General features: G+C 35.2%; 1 protein-coding gene across 2 annotated transcripts in view; it reads left to right on the top strand.

The window, feature by feature from the left end:
• Nucleotides 1–19,929, top strand: part of LOC115232558 (A disintegrin and metalloproteinase with thrombospondin motifs 20-like) — a 178,774-nt gene extending 158,845 nt beyond the window's left edge. The window contains exons 10-11 of one of the 2 annotated variants that reach the window (XR_004997235.1): nt 17,331–17,695; nt 19,299–19,929. Coding sequence is in view for 1 of the 2 variants with exons in the window: in XM_029802511.2 (XP_029658371.1) it covers nt 17,331–17,638 (308 nt within the window). In the remaining variant the exon portion in view is untranslated. Of the gene's footprint in view, nt 1–17,330; nt 17,910–19,298 lie in introns of those variants that run through there. The other variant, XM_029802511.2, reaches the window with a different exon arrangement.
• Nucleotides 19,930–20,245: the final 316 nt, after the last annotated feature.

The following is a 20,245-nucleotide window of genomic DNA, read 5'->3' as shown; positions in this document are numbered from 1 at the left end:
CATACATGAGTCGGCAGAAAAGTTCATAGGCTGACTAACATACTCTCATGGAATGAGACCAAAGGAAGTTTATTTATTAACATGCACCCCGTGCCGGTCAACACACTTTTTGCAGCAGTATTGCAGTATTTGGCTCCCATTGCAGACTTTGTGGAAATAACACAGAAGATGTCACCAACATCATAAGCAGTACCTGAAAATATCCTCACGGTACTAACTACCGATGAGACATGATGCAGTAGCCAGAACACGTATAATGAGATCCGTCGGAAGAATAACCTCAAGGACAAAGAGATAAGAACTCACAGTATGGTAGAAGCTATAGGCATACATAATAAAAAGAGTACTAGTGGAATGTCCCAGTGCAAACCTCAATAAAATATAAACACAGCAGATCTGATATAATGATTTGGGACAGAGAATAGAAGCTGCGTACTGTTGTGGAAATGAACTTCCCAGCGGATGTTAATATAAAACCAAAGATCAGCGAAAAAGAGAATACCTACGCTGAACTATTAAGAAATTTGCAATTACTCTACCCAGATTACAAGTTCAGGTTTATACCTGTAATTATTGGGTCCCTGGGATATGTTACATACTGCCTAAATACCAGAAAGGAGAAATCTGATTCGAAGACTACAGATTCAAGTCATTACTGGAACTGTAAACATTTGTAAAACTTTCCAGAAGTGTATATTTTAACCATGTATGAGCATGTCTGGATATGCATGAAAATACATTCATAAGACAAAACATACAAATCAGCATGTATACATACCTCCAATTAAGATGCCCTGTTGATGTTGAAATTCGAATGAAGGGGCCTTGGATCTAGGTTACAAAACGAGTCTTTCTCTATTGGTAATAAATCTTGAAATAAAACTGAATAATGAGATACATGCATACACACCCACATACACACACACACATACAAACATACATACATACATACGTACGTACAAACATACATAGGTTGGGCTACCCTAACTAAACAGAAGCTTGGAGGAGAAGCAGACTTAATACCAACAAAAGCAATGCATGGGTACATATCCCTTAAGCTGAGGACAACAGCTTATGTAGCCTCTCCTAGAACAGCAATAGATACACTACATCCTACCTAGAAGGATATGCATTCACTATGCAGGAACAGGAGATTGTTACTAATTATCTGATAAACAAGTGAGATAGCGATACAACCAAATCTCCACATTGTGATAAAAGATGACAACCTGCCCCTGAGGCATGCTATAAGTGCAAAGACTATTTACAATGCTAGCAGGTATTTACACCTTTAAAAACAAAGAATACTGGGAAATCAACCCAATAAAAACATCAATTCAGTGCAAAAGAACTGATATTTTTTTCTGTTGTACAGGAAACAAAAGTTAAGCGCTTTGTTGCGGTCAGCCGCCAAACAGATGTGAATATACAATCAAAAGTCTAGGAAAAAGAGAATATTCATGGAGAATTAAGGTTATGTACCAAAACATTTGCACAAAAACCTAGAAATACTCGGTTCCACGTAAAAAGGGCAACAGAGACTGACGCGGATTCTCCAAATCCAATCTATTAGCGTCGCACTGAAGATTTGTAAGACATTCCAAAAATTCTCCATGTGAGATTCTTATGTGAATAGATTCACTTGGGTGTATGCATCGGCAGTTCAACCAACACACCAACTCAACAACATATTTACAATCACCGGGAACTCTCTTAACTGAAAATTTCTTGTTTTGTTAGCGACCGGCTTAAATTCTCTCAAGAACTTAAACGCTAAGAAATAAAACATATATACATACATTTGCCTATCTATCTATTCATCTGAACAAACAACTGGGAAGAAAAAACTGGTTATGTGTTGCACAACTGTTGATCAACAAAAACTGAGTTAGTTGGTACGTCACCATAGAATGAACTTGGTCACAGCCCGGCTGAATTGTCAGAAAGTATATGACTCGATTCCCCATTCTTGAATGCTAGTGTTTCACCAATTTGCTAACGTTTCAAATGCTATTATCAAAGCCAAAGACAATCTAACTTCATGCTGGATACTATCTTCAAATTATATAGAGGAAGTGTTTCTATTCTCACTATTAGGAGATAGCGTCACAAAAGTATATATTACATAGAGGCAGTATCCCTGTGAAGCTGTTTAAACTTTCAGTGACCACACTATCCTTCTTACTAAAGAAGTCTAAGGGACATGTAATTGACCTACAGAAAAGGAGAAGTGGTAACTATATACGTTGCGTTAATAAATACGATCTAAAAATATATACCAGGAACATGGATGGTATGAAGGAAAGCCTTTGTCTACTTACGACATGCCCAAAGCATTTACACTGTCCGTGATAAATATCCTTGCATCGTAATAAAATACAAAGGCTGCAAGCTTCTCTGTTGATGTTAGTATTAATGGCCTTATTGTGGAGGATATTACAGGTACTTAGAAATACATAAAGTATTTCCTATGAAGAAGCCTGTAAGAAGTGTGCTTCCAGTGAATATAATATCAGGATAAAGAAAAATTCAGAACATAATTTTTCGCAAGTAATAACACGACAAATGTATTTGTCCAACAAATGTATTTGTCTAACAAATGTATTTGTCCAACCAATGTTCATACCAACATTTAGACTACTCGATTGGACTCAAGATGAGATCCAAATTATGGATGTTAAAATATCGATATTGTTAACACACACTAGGAATTTTCAAATCAACAGTGATCAAGAGCATATCTAGGTAAAATAAAAACTAATACACACACATAAACATATTTATATACGTAGAAAAAATCAGGCACTCCGTCGGTTACGACGACGAGGGTTCCAGCGAATCCTAGCAATGGAACAGCTCGCTCGTGAAATTAACTTGCAAGTGGCTGTGTACTCCACAGATATGCGTACAATTAACGTAGTTGTTAGAGAGATTCAGCGTGACACAGAATGTGACAAGGCTGGCAATTTGAAATATTGATACAACTGTTTTTTTTCTTGCCAAGTGAGTTGACTGACGCAACGTGAAATAAAATGTGTGGCTCAAAGACACAACGCATCGCCGGGTATCGAACTCACGACCATAAGATCGTGATTTGAATGCCCCTAACTACGAAGCCACTCACCTTCACATGCACATAAATACATACATACATACATACATACATACATACATACATACATACATACATACATACATACATACATATATACATACATACATATTCTCTAAAGTGCAATGAGTCTTCTTTCCACGCAGCTTGCCGTGCTTCTACCAATAAAGAACACAATCATGTATCGGTGAGAAATTCCCAAAATATAACAATCCATTCATCCATCTATATATGTATAAATGATGTGTGTTCATGTATGTGTGTGTGTGTGTGTGTGACTGTTTGGTTTGTAATGCATTTAAAAGCTTCCAAGTTTTTAACTAGCCAATATGTTTGCTATATAATTCTTTTGTTTCATTTTAAATTTATTTTCTGTTCTATTGCGATAATCACTTGTTTAAATATATTTTATCTTCTGCTTATTTAAAAATTTTCTTCTAGGTTTATAAATAATTTATTTCTCGCTTTCATTAGTTTTATTTGTATATGTTGGACGGTATTGATTTATCTTTTAAATTTCATTTTCTTCATTATAATTATTGTTGCTCTTGTTACTATCGTCATTTCCTTCTTGTATTGTAATTGGTTATTTCTTAATTATCAGATGGTTTTGTAGATTGAATGCACACACACACATACATACATACATACATACATACATACATACATACATACATACATACATACATACATACATATATATATATATATATATATATATATGGGAGGGGGGATGGTGTATAGTGCAATTACACACAACAGTAGTCAAGAAATAGTGAATAAATGAAAATTTTAAAATCCGTAATTTTTTGTGCGTGTGTACGTGTGAGCAAATATATGCATAAATACAGGTGAATCCAGTACTTTAAGTTGCTCAAATTCTTAAGCCTGATTTAGCAGTTTATAGGCGAGTGAAATTTCCTATTCTAAACTTCGATCTCTTGCGACTATACTCACTAAATTAAAAGTTTTTGAGAGTAATAACCGTATGCAAATTCGGAGCTGGAGTTCCTAGGATATTCCACAGTTGTCTTCAAAACAAAAAGGTAAGGACATAGAACTGTCTCTCTCAGTACGGCTAAAGGCGAAGAAAGTGAAATGACTACTTTGACAAAAGTTTAATACACCATAACAAGTACACCCAGGAAATCTTAGTGGGGATGTCGGTTTAGTTATTGACGACCCAACCATGGAACAGTTTGTACAGCATTCAATGTTACCAATAGCACTCTTGAGAGCCTTCACTAATGACCTAACCAAGATTTCAAGATATTATCAACATTCGGAATTGCTTGACAGTCATTGCTTACAACTCTAAACCACCTTTCCAAATCACACTACTTACATCAGGTTTGATCCACCCCGTATGTCGCATGCACTACAATTTCTTTACATTACGTTCCCCCAAACAGTACACTGTGTCTTCCAATCTCAAAATCGTTTGATATCACGACCATATTCGCATTTGGATACGCGGGAACATCCACCTTATTCTCTGATTATACAAAAACTACATGCAGCTTCACGTTAAATCCAGTATTTACTTTCCCTGTAATTAAGTTTCCCAAAATAAATAAATAATTATCTCCCCACTCAAGGGGATAAGCTGGCAGAATAGTTTACAAGTCGGAAAAAATGGCATTTCGACCGTCTATATGTTTTGGGTTCAAATTCCACCGAGTTCAACTTTACAATTCATCCTTCGGGATCGATAAAATAAGTTGTAGCTGAGCACTAGGGAGGAGGTAATTGACTTATCCCCTCCCTTGAAATTGCTATCCTTGTTCAAAAATTTGAAAACCAATATATTAAGAGGGCGGCGAGCCGGCAGAATCGCTGACGCGCTGGGAAAAATGCTTAGCGGCATTTCATCCGTCTTTACATTCAAATTCCACCATGGTCAACTTTGTGTTTCATCCTTTCATAGTTGATAAATTAAGCACCAGTTGAAAACTGGAGTCGGTGTGATCGGCTTTAGCTCTCCCCCGAAATTGCTGACCTAGTACAAAAATGTGAAACCAATAACCATTTCCACAACTAACTCTTGTCATTGGCAACCAACTAATCGCACTTATTCAAGTATAATAGCCAAACTGGTCCAGATTTCGATCATGTGCAATTTCCTCCGCAAGTGCACTTCAACACGACATCTAATTCACTTACATTAACACAACTGAAAATCATCACATCTTGTCTCTGAACATCACCTAACTCTAAAACAACTGCCATTGACACACCAGAAGCATCACACCATATGATCATGAACATTTTTCAGATTTAAGCACGTACTTCTTCAAAAATATTTTTTCTAGATTCTTAAGCAAAATAAGCTGTTAGAAAAAAATTACCGTCATTCGTAAAAATGAAAGAAGTTAATAATGATATACTTTTACATGTGTGGTGTGCATCTGTGTATACATACATACATACATACATGCATACATATATACACATACGTACATATGCATTTATAAGCACAATCTCATATTCTTTTCTCATGCACACGCACACGCTAACATGCACATGTACACAAACACATATTGCACTCCTACATACGTACTTTCGAAGATAAGTCAAATACAGATAGTTTTATTTTCTGACTGACCCTCATATACATATACGCATGCACAAATACATGCCCGTTAATTTGATATATATATATATATACACACGCACATATATATATGTATACACACACACATATATATATATATACACAAATATATATATACATACACACAAATATGTATATACACATATACACATGCATATACACACACAAACATATGTATGCATACATATATATATATACATATATATATATATACATATACATATATATATATATATATATATATATATATATATATATATATATATGTGTTTACACACACACACACACATATATATACATATATATATATATTATATATATATATATATATATATATATATAATATATATATATTTATTCACAAACACACACACACACACATGTTTGCAGCTATGTTTGTTTTTGTTTTTTACACATATCATCTTTCAGTGTAAGTGTATCTTATGTGTACTTGCTAAATATTTCACCCAGCGGTTTTATCATTATTTTTTTTTCCAGTTTTTTTTTTTGCATCATCCTATCACTTCAATCATTTCTCACAATTTTGCTACTGCTGCACCTGTGTTGAACTTTCTCATTCGTGTCAGTTTACACAGTAGTCAATAGACCGCCAAGTAAAATTATTCTACATCTTTTCCATTGCTTTGATTTGCCATTTATTTTTACGTCGTTCCTGGTAACGTGATTTCGTCTTCATGTAGACACTTTGTAATGCCCAAGGAATCCTTTCCTTTTCGCTATCTATAACAACATATTCTCTGTGATTTAATAAGATATTTTGTCTCAGGTATTATTTAAATTAATTTATTTCAATATTCCATTTATTTTTCACTTAATTGTAAAATGTCTACTTTTATTTTGCTTCGTTTGCTATATTTGCTTTCTACGTATTTTGCTGGGTTTTTGATATCTCTGTATGAACATCCATGAGAAAATACTTATTTTTCCTTAGGATTTCTGTTACTGTTGCATGTTTTATTTTATTTATCCTGGTCATATTGATGCCCGTATCTGTTTTTTCTAAGACAAAGATGACCAGCTTATTTTTCTTTCTTATTTGCAGATAGGTTTTATCACTGTCGGTGCATTTAGTGCATTTATATGAATATCTCCTTTTTGGTTAAATATTTTTATTTCCACTTTTGAATCATTGTCTTATCTAAAATTTCCACCTTTACAATCTTCTATCTATAAATATTTTCCTTTGTGTGTTTTTGGTTAGGTTTCTGTTGCTCGAGCTGGTAGAATCGTTAGCCTCCGAGCAAAATGCTTAGCGATATTTCGTCTGTTTTACGCTCTGAGTTCAAATGCCGCCGCGGTCGACTTTGCCAATCATCCTTTCGGAGTCGATAACATAAGTACCACTGCGGACGATCTAATCGACTTATCCCCAAACTTGCTGGCCTTGTGCCAAACTTGAAAGCAATAGTTATAGCCGTAATGATTCATTTTTGTTTTGAGATTTTTGTTCCTTGGGGGCATTTCCTACACGTATTTTGTCTTCTTTTATGTATTATATTTCTATAAGTGATTTCATGAAAATGTACCTTCAAAAATTAATGACTTCATTGGGATTCAAAGGAACTCTCAGATCAGAGTTGGCTTCTCTTTCTTCAATTATTTTGTTGTAGTCTTGGCTTCGAGTAGAAAGTATTTGAGATATATTCGTGTACGATGGAACAGTATTTTTTTCCCATTCACAACGACATTTCTAATGTATCTGGGATATTTAAGATTGGAAGTCTGACCATATATTCAAATATCATCAGTTCACCGTGGATTGTATCATCTGATTCTGGTGATGCGGGATATTACACGCTTCATTTTCACTCTCGGACTGTCAAATACAATGAAAGCCTTCTCTTCGGGCTAAAAAATATGTTATTCACTAGTATTGCTTGTTGCAGGTTTTATTGTATTGTTATTGTTAAGCCACCCATTGACCACGGTTGAACAGCTTTATGATGAGCTGGAGTCAGTGTAAGTCGTGCTTATCGATAAACTCTCCTTTTACACTTCTACATCTTATATCCAAGGCTAATCATCCAATGTGCAAGTCGTTTTTTTTTAAGATACCACTGTTTAATTTAAGGTCAAACACATGCATAGATAATCTCTTTTACTATTTTGGCTGTTGTTTCCTAGTTGTTATTATTAATGTAGCTATTATCGTTATTGATGTTGCCAGTTTTATTATAACTGTTGTTAACACTATTGAGTATCCCTCTCCCACAAAATTCCAGGCGTTGTGCCTATAGTAGAAGGATTCTTATTGCTATTGGCGGCAAGACTGATGAGACTAAATGGATCAACTCTGAATATACTTTTCTAAGTAAGTGGTAAGAAACTGGAAAACGGCACTTTTCTATGCCTTGGAGATGGCAGAGTAATCTGGGACTGCCCCGCTATTGGGGTCCTAATTATTTATTTATTTATTTATTTATTATTTCTCTCACTTCTGTTATATATCATTTATTATATCTTTTAATGTGTTATTGTCTCTCTTTGATCGGCGTAAGCTCCCCGCACCAGTTTTTATTTTTGCTTTTACTTTTGCTTTTGTGTGTCGTAACTTGTCCTTTGATATCGTCCTCCATGACTTGGGCCCTTGTTGCCAATAAAAGAAATCATTATGATCATCATCGTCGTCGATATCATCATTAACATCATCATTATTATCTTCATTATCATCTTTCAGTTTTGCTTCCATTTCTTGCCGTGTGTCTTCCTGACACCAAGGGCAAACGCACTGTATATATTGGCTGGCCATTAAAAGAATCACACAAAATTGTTCATTTACAAAGTCGTGTGATAGAGAAAAAGGGGAAGTAAGACAGAGAGAAAAGGAAAATAATTAAATATATAAAAGTAAAAAGAAAAATAAAGGGAACAAAAGGAAAGAAAATTCACAGCGACAATGCTCTTCTCACTACGTGTGACGTACCACTTAAGACAATCTTTTGCTCTTCCTGTATGGATAGTAAGCCAGTGATCATTCTTAAAAAAATTCAGTTCTTTTTTTGATCATTCACAGTGCTCCTACAATCATTGGTATTGTAGCCGTCTTGAGATGCCACATCTTTTTAATTTCGATTGCCAAATCTTTATATTTTCTGAGCTTATCAAGCGGTTTTGCTGAGATATTATGGTCATAAGGTAAGCTCATATCAATCAATAAACAGACTTTATTGTTTTAGTCTTTCACAACAATATCTGGTTTATTTACTTTGATGGTCTGGTCTGTACCTACTGGAAAGTCCCAAATAAACGTTATAATTTCTCCCTCAGCTACAGCCTCATTTGTCAGCGGTTTTGATTTTATAATGCCGACTTATTTGTTAGGGGTCTTGATTTTATAATGCCGGCACATTATCCAATGTAGATTTTGGCCAACTCTGTCATGTCTTGATTTGTACTCTATAGGTGCTAAAACCTTATACCCAGAGATTAGGTTGTTCACTGTTTCAAACCCAACGTTCCTTCTTGAGTCTACTACATTTTTCATCACATTGGCTTGATAGTTCCAGGTCAATATGCTCTGATCTTGAGCAGCCAAAATAAAGCCTTCGTGCTCTGCTCTTAGCCCTGAACTCCGTAGCCACTGATGGGTGTACTTCTGGTCTACATCGGCTTGTTTCCTTCGAACCACATATTTGCAATGCAGCGGTTTTTATTCCCATCTATCAGCCAATTGTTCAAACGCATTTTGCTTTACTATTGATTTCACCCCTGCAACTACAGTTGTCGTACTTCCATCATGCTGTTTAATCTGTCTGTTATGCCTAAACTCACTAACTGATTTTTTGCTCTCCTTCATAACAAATGAAGCTTCTTACGTCTCTTGTAGTTTTCAACGATCTTTAGCATCCAGTCGTTAAATGTTTCAAGATATTTTGCCAGTCCAATTGTAGTGGTTTTGTAAGAGATTTCCAATTGGATGAAGCCGCGACCTTTTTGAGCTCTGGTAAAGACGATCTACATCTGCCTTTGAGTGGTGCATCATTTGTATGTCAGCGGCTTACGGATTTTCCTGTTAATCGTCCTTATTTCGCTGATATTCCAATTCAATACATTGAAATTAAATAACAACCGGAACCGCTAAGGAATCTATAGCTAACACCTTGTTACGTGCATTGTACTCAGATTTCCAGACTGCTCGAGCGCTCCTGTAACATTCCTTCTTGATCTTCTCTTTCATGTTTGCATGTTGAATGCCAGAGCCCTCATTTATTCCGAGGTATTTGTAAGTTTGTTCCTGTTCGAGTCTTTTATGACTGTGCCAACATCCAACACCACTGAATGTGAGGTCTTCAATTTCCCTTTCTGGAAAGTGGCCTTGACACATTTATCAAGACCAAATTCCATCCCGATATCATCACTGAATGCTATCAGAGTACGTAGTAGTCCTTCAAGTTCATTATCATCTTTGACACCTAGTTTTAAGTCATCCATATAAAATAGATGACTTATTTTCTTGTCGCCAATTTTATATCCACACCCTGTTCTGTTAAGCTCACTTGTAAGGGGTATTAGGGCTATGCAAAAGATTAAAGGTGAAAGTGAGTCACCTTGGAAAATGCCGCAGTTGATACTAATATCTTTTGTGGTCAGTACTTCATTAGAGTGGTATAACTGGAGATTCGTATTCCACACTGACATGTTGTGCTTCAGGAAATTTGAAATCACTGGAGAAATTATGAAAATATCCAGCATTCTGTCAAAAGCTTTTTATTATCAATCCATGTAGAGCTGAGATTTTTGCGTTTGTGATGACAATTCTCAAGGATCATGCGATTGATTAAGAGTTGGTCTTTGCATCCATATGAGTCGCGTCGGCACCCTTTATGTTCAGCGGAGAAAATATCGTTCTGTTCCATATATTAGTATGTTTTCTCTACGAGGATGGATGTTAAAATTTTAGACGTGGTAGACAGACATGTCATGGTCCGATAGTTTGGGGAACATTTGGTTTCATTATTCTTGGGGCGTAGGTAAGTAATAACTCTTACTAACCAGTCAGATGTTTCCGTAGGATCTCACATAATTTCACAGAAAAAGAAAAGAATTCTAAAAGTAGTCTTAGATACCAAGATCTCTCCTATTGGGTTACAGCAAGTAACTTAAGATGCCAAGAACCCTCCTAAGTATCCTGTCTATCTCTAATAACACTGTTTTCTGGAGCTGTACTAAACTGGGTTTTATGCCTATTTCCTTTATCCATCTGTTTGTGCTAAACTTGGTTTTATACCTTTTTTTTTATGGAACTTTTCCATGAGCAGCCTTTGAATGTGTCCTCCTTACTGATGATTACACATTGTTGATTTCTTTTTCTATTTCTTTTTAATTTTGCTAGTCTTGTTTACACGCAAAACCCTCACAACTACAGAAGCTTACATACATACACACACACATTCTTTGTTTTATCCTGTACTGTCCATAATGTTTTTCTCAATATAAACCCTTGTGGTTAAAAAAGAAATCATCATCATCATAATCATCATCATCATCATCATTATCATCATCATCATTATTATCGTTATTATTATCATTATTATTATTATTATTATTATCATTATTATTATTATTATTATCATTATTATTATTATTATTATTATTATTATTATTATTATTATTATTATTATTATCATCATTATTATTTTTGATTTTGATTTTTCCAGTTTCAGCTAATGAGCTGTGGCCATGCTGGGGCACCGCCATATTATTATTATTATTATTATTATTATTATTATTATTATTAGTATTGTTATTATTTTTATTATTTTTATTATTATTATTCGACCTCGGTGGAATTTGAACTCAGAACGTAGCGACGGGAGAAATACGGCTAAGCATTTCGTTAGCACGCTAGACGAAATGCTTAGCGGTATTTCACTCGTCGTTACCTTCTCAGTTCAAATTCCGCCGAGGTCGACATTGCCTTTCATCCTTTCGCGGTTTACAAATTAAGTACCAGTTTAACGCTGGAGTCGATGTAATCGACAAGTACCATCCTCTAAAATTGAAGGCATTGTGCCTCCAGTAGAAAGAATTATTATTATTATTATTATTATTATTATTCTATGTTTGACTTTTGCTTTATATTTGTACAAGTTGGCTCCAAGTCTCACCCAGAGACCTCAAGGGACAACAGGGTTGGAAGTTCATGTTGTTGTTATGCCTAGTGTGCCATATATTTGGGGGGTGGGGATGTTGTACTAATGAATGTCTAAAAAAAAAATTTTTTTTTTTTTTTTTTTTTTTAAACCGAAAATTATGGTTGTTTTAAACCTTGAGGTTACATAGAGAGTATTTTGCGTAGGATATGAGCAGTTCCCATGAGCACTATCTTTTGAACTTCTGCCATTTTTGGGTTTCCTGGTATCTGAGTTAGGTAGCTATCAGCCCCTTTTGCTATCATTCCCAGGGCACCTATGACAACAGGTATTGTTTTAGTCTTCAGCTTCCACATTTTGCTGATTTCTATTTCAAGATCTTTATATTTGCTCAGTTTTTGGTAGGTCCTGACAGATACGTTTATATCGATTGGGACAGTCATATCAATGAGGAGGCATGTTCTTTGTTTGAAGTCTTTCAATATGATGTCTGGCCTATTTGCATCTATCTTCCTGTCAGTTTGAATGGTGAAGTTCCAGAGGAGTGAGATGTGGTCATTTTCAAGCACTGGGGGTGGTTTGTGTTCCCACCAGTTTTTTTCATGGGGCAAATCCAGGTTTTTACAGATTACCCAGTGAATATATTGTGCAGCTCTATCGTGCCTGTTGAGATACTCTGTAGGCGCTAGAAGACTGCACTTGGAGACCACATGGTCAATGGTTTCATTTTGTTGCTTGCATACACGACACGTTGGACTGCTTCTGATCTTTAATATGTTGGCCTGGTAGTTTCTTGTTGGTAGGCATTGATCTTGAGCTGCTATGATAAACCCCTCTGTTTCAGATTTTAAGCCAGAGGCCATTAGCCATTGATGGGTCAGGGCTTTGTCGATATCTGCATTATTCGCTCTCTTTGGGTATTTGCCATAGAGAGGTTTTTCTTGCCATTTATTATTCAGAATATCTAAGGCCGCAGTTTTGGCACGGGTTTTCATGCGCCTAGCTTTTTCTGTGCTTGTTTCTTGTATGTCTATCTCTAATTCCGAAATTGGTTGTATTCGGAATTCACTTAGATATTCCTTTGCCTGTTTTGTGACTGAGTATGATGCTTTCTTGTTTTCATGTTTTGAGACAAGTTTTAACATCCAGTCCTCAGAGTTTTTCAGGTAGGTGTCTAGGCCAATTGTAGCAATCTTCATTGTTATTGCCAGTTGCAAAAGACCACGGCCTCCCTCTTTTCTTGGCAGATAGAGTCGTTCTGTATCTGCCTTAGGGTGGTGCATTCTATGCATTGTCAACAGTTTCCTTATTTTTCTGTCGAGCTGACATATTTCAGTAATTGACCAGTTAACAATATTGAAACTGTAAGTCACGACTGGTATAGCTAATGCATTGATTGCTTCGATCCTGTTTCTTGCATTCAGCTCTGTCTTGAGTATTGCTCTCACTCTTCGATAGCATTCTCTCCTGATCCTTTCCTTCATCTCTGAATGCCTTATTCCGTTCCCTTCAATTACCCCTAGGTACTTGTAGCTCTCCGCTGGGTCTAGTTCTTTAATGACATTCTGTTGGTCAAGGTTAACGTTAGATGTTTCTGTCATTTTTCCTTTGATAAAGGTAGCCTTTGCACATTTATCGAGGCCGAATTGCATTCTGATGTCGTCACTGAATTGTTTGACTATCGCTAGTAAGCCCTTGAGTTGTTGATCATTTTTTGCAAAAAGCTTTAAATCATCCATGTAAACGAGATGATTTATATTTTTATCAAACATTTTATACCCGTACTGCGCGTCATTGAGCAGCTTTGAGAGAGGTATTAAGGATAAACAAAAGAGGAGTGGTGACAGTGAGTCACCCTGGAAAATGCCACACGAAATTTTTACATCACCAGCATTTAGGGATTCACTGTCACTGTTCAGAGTTAGTGTGGTTCTCCATGATCTCATACTTACAGTCAAGAAGTTTCGCAGAGTTGGTGCTATCTTATACATTTCAAGGCATTTCCTAATCCAGCTATGTGGTAGGCTATCAAAAGCCTTTTTATAGTCTATCCAGGCTATTGATAAGTTTTTGTGTCGTTTGTGACAATCTTCTAAGATCATCTTATTGATGAGTAGTTGGTCTTTACAGCCGTAGGATCCACGTTTACATCCTTTCTGTTCATTAGGGAATATGCTGCTGTCTGTTAAAAAACTATAGGTATATTCCGTCAGGACAGATGTTAGTGTTTTGTACATAGTTGTTAAGCAGGTTATGGGTCTATAGTTTTTTGGTTCATTTGTTTCTTCACTTTTTGGAAGCAGGAATGTTAACCCATTAACTAGCCAAGGAGGCATCCTACTAGGGTGTTGCAAAACATCATTTTACAGTTCTGTTAGCAGTTCATGGCTCTCTGGGAAGGCATTCAGCCAGAAGTTAGGAATTTTATCCTTTCCTGGAGACTTCCATTTGCTTGACCTCCTGAGAGCAGATCTTATATCTTCTACCTTGACACCCTCCCACTTTTGCTCTTCTAAGGGGTCCAGTTCTGTAGATATTCTGTCAATCCAGGGGGCCTTTTCGTTGCGTGTTTTTTCTTCTGCCCAGATTTTATTCCAAAATCTCTGCACTTCTTCTTTTGATGGTACAGACCCTGCAGTAAACGCTGTTTTTCCTATCTTCCTGTAAAAATTCTTGGTGTTATTTTTGAACATGTTGTTGTCCTTGAAAAATCTAACACGCTTTTCATACCTCGCTATGCGGGCAGCTTTGGCAGATACCTTTTGTTTGATGGTTTCTATGGTGGCATCAATATCAAGTATAGTTTTCATATTGTATTTTTTCAGTAATTTTGGGGTTTTGTAGGTTTGGCAGTCTTGTGAGCCTTAAGGTTTTTCAAATATTCAATGTCAGATCTAAACACTTTAATTTGTTGTTGCAGACGCTCTTGCCAAGAAGGCTTTTTGTGGGACTGTTGCCGTTTTCTAATCTTTACACCACATAGGATCGTTGAGATTTTCGCGGATGCATAGTATAGGTGGTTGAGGTTTGTGATATCAACATCATTAACTGAAATTATATCCTTAAGTGCAAGCCGGATTTTACCAATTATTTTCATGTTTTGGTTAGAGTTGCGGATTTTAGGAAGTGTATCACGCTCATCCATGCTGGTTCTTTAATTTTCAGCCATTCAATCATGATTTGATTTTTTAGCTCATGTAGTTCTGTTGGGTCAATATTTGTGTGACTTTCTTTATCTATTTGATGCTCATCTGTCTTAGTGTTTATGATTGGTTCAGGGCGTATTTCACTTTGCCTATCACTTATACTAACTCTTTCAATCCTCTCTTCGTTTTTATCCGCCCTGGGCTGGTCTATAATCATTTCCTCTGTATTATCTTCTGTAGCTGCAGCTTCGTTCATTTTATCCGATATTGCTTGTCTAACCTGATCAATCTCTACTTCAGTCAGTAATTCTTTTTTATAATGTTTCTTCTAACATTGGCAAGCTTGTTACTGTCTATGTAGGGTCTTACTTCAGGGTGTTCTGTCTCCAGTTTAAGTATGCTTGTACAGTGCTAGACTTATCTGTGGGGAAATATATGGCATGGTAGAAGGCCTCTAGAACTTCTTTATTATCTTCCCTAGACCATTTTTCCTTCTTTTTCTTTTGATTATTTGGTGATGAGCATGGATGGCCATCTGTTGGAATATTCCGGTTGTGGGGTTCGTCCAGCTCCTGTGTGTTGGGAAGATTTGATCCAGTAACTGATTTTTCAATCAGGATTTGGTTCAATTTTCGGGTACGTGGTCTTTTGTAATCCGCGCAATGACCAATGCGGTTTATTGTTTGATTTGTTGACCTTGAAGCATGACGAGCATCCATTCTTATATTAGGAGATGGCTCTGTCAGTTTAGGGTTCACTACATGTAAGCATTGCTCATAGCGCCGCTTCTTAAGACTAGCAGATCTATATTCGTCTGTATTTTTTTGTTGATAGTTTTATCTCCGGACATTTTTTTTTTTTTTTTTTTTTCCCTCCTTCGTCCTCTTCCTTTCTTCAAGGCTTACTGTGTCTGTATTAGTTCGAAATAATGAGAATAAAATACGGAGAAGGAAACGAAAAGAAAGGGAAAAAGACGGGATCTGTCAGTTATTATTGTTATTACTATCATCTTCACCACCATCACCATCATCAGCAACATCACCATCACCATCATCATCTTCAATGTGTAGCCACAGCCACCATCAACACTCCATTGTGTTGGAGAATGGGTGGTTAAAGAATTCATGTTCTTTGGGTCTATAAATAGCCACGGTAGATGGTGGAGACAAAGGACGTTAATGGTCAGTAAAAGGTCAAACCTGTTTACGTTTATTTATTTATTTTTTTTTTTTTTCCCCTTTCTCTTTTCTTCTTCACCACATGCATATGTATATGTATATATATGTATATTCACTCACACATATTATCTGATGTTTTCGTCGAAGATTTTTTTTTCTTTTTTTTTTTAAATAACTTTCTGAGTTCAATGTTATTATTATTATTATTATTATTATTATTATTATTATTATTATTATTATTATTATTGAGTGAGAGAGCAGTGCATGCCATCAAAGTGACACTAGGGCAAAATATAAAAAGCCCACTATACCCATCTGATAAGGGTAAACCAGGCACAGGCATCACAACGATATGTGCGCGACATGGTGATCTCATATCAAGATAAACAGCGCATGACCTTGCAGGTGGGGCCCAGTTAGAATTTTCTTCTGATCGAGTAGCCCATCCCGCTCAAAAGGTCCCTGAATAAGGATTGTTTAAAGATGTTGAACGAACCACCCATGTTTCCAAAGGTGAATTATCCAAACCTCTAGGAATTCCTTTCAACACATGGCTATGATGCCTCCCCCCCACTACTTCTGCTTGTGATCAGAGATGCACATATCCTCAGCCACTAAGGGACATGCTCAACTGGTTAAGATCAAACAACTGACAAGCAAATCAGTGGTATTGAGAAGAATATTTGCTGTATCCCATTTTTTATACCAAGACAAAACAATGTACATGATAATACTTCCAATCAGTTAAGATCTGAAGCCATCAGAGCCACTGTCTGGTATTGCATTAGGGCATAAATAGTATTATTATTATTGTTGTTGTTGTTGTTGTTATTCAGTAGTCTTATATTTACCACGTGCTTCCACTGCATTACCGAGCGCAACTCTGTGTGCCTTGGGTATGTGCTGTGATTTGTTGTGGTGCTCTTATTTTTACTGTATTGAAAGTGTTTTACGTAGGATGTGTGCGATGTCTAGTAGTACTATTTTCTGCATGTTACAATATACTTCTTAGTCCTGGTGTTTTTGTTATGTATTTGTCTAAATTATTATTATTATTATTATTATTATTATTATTATTGTTATTGTTATTATTATTATTATTATTATTATTATTATTATTATTATTATTATTATCATTATTATTATTATTATTATTTCTTCTTTCAGTGAGTCATATAAGTGTGAGGTCTGTGAGTAAAGTGAAAAACCAAGTCCGCTACGATGTCGCCGTGAGAAAACTTTACCGCTACACTTTACCACTGATGTCGAGAGAATTCATTTACTTGGCAAAGGGCTGCCATTGTCCCAAGTTGATAAAGGGCAAAGATTATTTGGTCATCGGTTACATAAATCCTCATGAAAAACGCGAGATTCAGTTAATCTTACCATCAGACACATATTACAGGACTTATACAAATTTTGCCGGTAGAAAATTAGATGAATTGAGCAAAAAGTACCGATGTCCTGCCAGTTAATTTTTCGATGGATGTAAATGTTTGGTGGGCTTTATTGCTTGATTAGTGTAACTATTGGTAGGAATACTTTGTTTTTTAAAATAATAATAATGATAATTACATTATTGCGTTCACTTACTTTTAAATTATTTTTAGTCTTCATCATTTGAATGGTGAGTATATCAAAAATGAATTAATGATAGTTTAATGTTTCTTAAATACTATATACATATATGCACACACGCACATATACACACATAAACACGCATTCACACATACATGTTATTGATTGTATGTATGTATGTATATATATATATATTATATATATATATATATATATATATATATATATATATATATATAATATGTATGTATATAGGTGTATATGTATATATATATATATATATATATATATATATTATATATATATATATATATTAAAAATTATATTAAAACTGTGTAAGTGTGCGTATTTTCCTTTTTAATTTCTGATATATATACATCTATATATTTTACTTTTTACTGGCTTCACTCCATGCTGGAGCACAGCCTTTCAGTGTATTTGGGTTTCTTATCTGTAAAGTTTTTGATGAGATAGTGAGTTGGACGGAGCTCATCTTATTTGTGCCTCCTTCCACGATGTGGTTTCATCTGGTGTCTCAGACAAAAATTCCTCCAGTCGCTCTTTGAAGACCTACACATCTAAACCTCGTAAATCTCTAATGTTTCACAGAATATTGAACAGTTGTGGAGCCTGGAAAACTGCAGCCTTATTGTAGATGGAAAAGACGGAATTTTTGGTAGTATGCAGTGCCGTCCAGTTCGGTGGTTTGTATACCTTTCGATTCCAAAGTTAGGAACTAGACCTTTTGGATCTTCCATAAGTAAATTATGTCATATCTTTCACGTAGAAATTCAATTATCTATTCATACATACATGCATACATGCATGCATACATACATACATACATACATACATACATACATACATAAATACACACACGCACACAAACACAGACACACACATACATATGTGTGTATGAGTGTGTGTGTGCGTGTGTGTGAGTGAAACAGTGGAATCTCGAATCACACATACAGTTATAAGTAACTGCATGTAAATACAGGGTTGAAAATCTCTTTTGGATAGAAAAAGTCGAAGAATGCCCAACAGTGCATTAGCTTGAGTTAAGTACTTCTTTTCACCTTGCTTCAGTTAACTCAGCTAATAGTTACTATCAGCAACATCTAGGCCGTTCATTAAGCAACGAACTGGGGGTCTCTTTCAACGAGTGTCTTGTATTCCCTGTCGCGTAAATGTCATTGAAACCAGGCTTAACAGCATTTAAATGTGCCTCTGGGGTCAAGATGAATATTAAATTTTTTCATCGTTCCATATGTTTATACACACACACACACACACACACACACACACACACACACACACACAGAGACATACACGCACACACACACATACATATACATAAACATACATACATGCATACATACATACACCCTTGGTGCCGGATTAAAATGTCCCGCAATAATTTGATTTTCATCTACCATTAATTAAAGTAAAATTAAGCCATGTTAAATAAATTTGTTTTATTAATAAATTAAATCTGATAATTTTATTATTTATTGACCTCGTTACTAACTTTACTCTCTCGTTTATTTCATGCAGAAGTGCATCCATTCGATAAAACTTGGAAATCCATGAAAGGTTTCAAAATCCAGAATCTCCTCTTTCTAGAAATCATGGTTGAAAACAGAATAAAAAGTTTTATCTGATTTCCAAATTATAAATCTGGCCTTAATTGTTCTCTGTGGCGACCTGTTGTCGAGCTTTTCGAGCGAACACGTACGCATGATTACAGGCACACACAGGCGATTGTTTTATATTTGTGAAGATATAGAATCTAATCTTTTAAAAACTATTTGACATAGCTACCAAATTTACTTATATATAAAATCAGAATTTGTTTTACAAAACAATAAAGTAAATCAAGCAATGAGAAAAAAACACTTATGCTAGAAAAATAATGAAAAACTATCTCACATGATATCGATTTAACTTGAATTCTTAACTTTATTTTTTAAAAAACAGTATAGCTATAGCATAAAATCACTATAAATCTTTAAACAAATCAATAACTTTATTTACACTATCAATATCAATATAATATTTCTTTATACAAATTTAAAATCAAAATTTTTTTTTAATTTTCTCACCCCAAATACAAATTTTCAAATTTCTATACGTATTTCTATAAAAAGTTTTGTCTTTCTAAAAAATGTTTGTTCTTCGTAAAAAATTGTCTGTACATAAAAAGTTTTAAGCCCTACAAAAATTGGGAACTACTTAAAAGTTTTTCTGCTCTTAATAGAAAATAAAAAGATTTTTTAACCCTCTTAAATATTTTCTGCTCATTCTCAAAATGTTCTGAACAAAATTTTCTGCTCCTACTGAAAACTTTATGCATCTCCTAAAAATTCTGTGTCCCCTTAAAAATAGTCTGCTCCTACTAAAAATTCTTTTACTCTTAAAGACATTCTGCTCCTATTAAAAATTCTGTTCTCTCTGTACATAGAACACCTACAAGGCTAGCAAAAAAGTCATTAGATTATCAG

This window comes from Octopus sinensis, linkage group LG2, assembly GCF_006345805.1.
Source record: "Octopus sinensis linkage group LG2, ASM634580v1, whole genome shotgun sequence".
Taxonomy (NCBI): domain Eukaryota; kingdom Metazoa; phylum Mollusca; class Cephalopoda; order Octopoda; family Octopodidae; genus Octopus; species Octopus sinensis.
The sequence above is the reverse complement of the archived record's forward strand: the minus strand, read 5'-3'. Positions and strand labels throughout refer to the sequence as shown.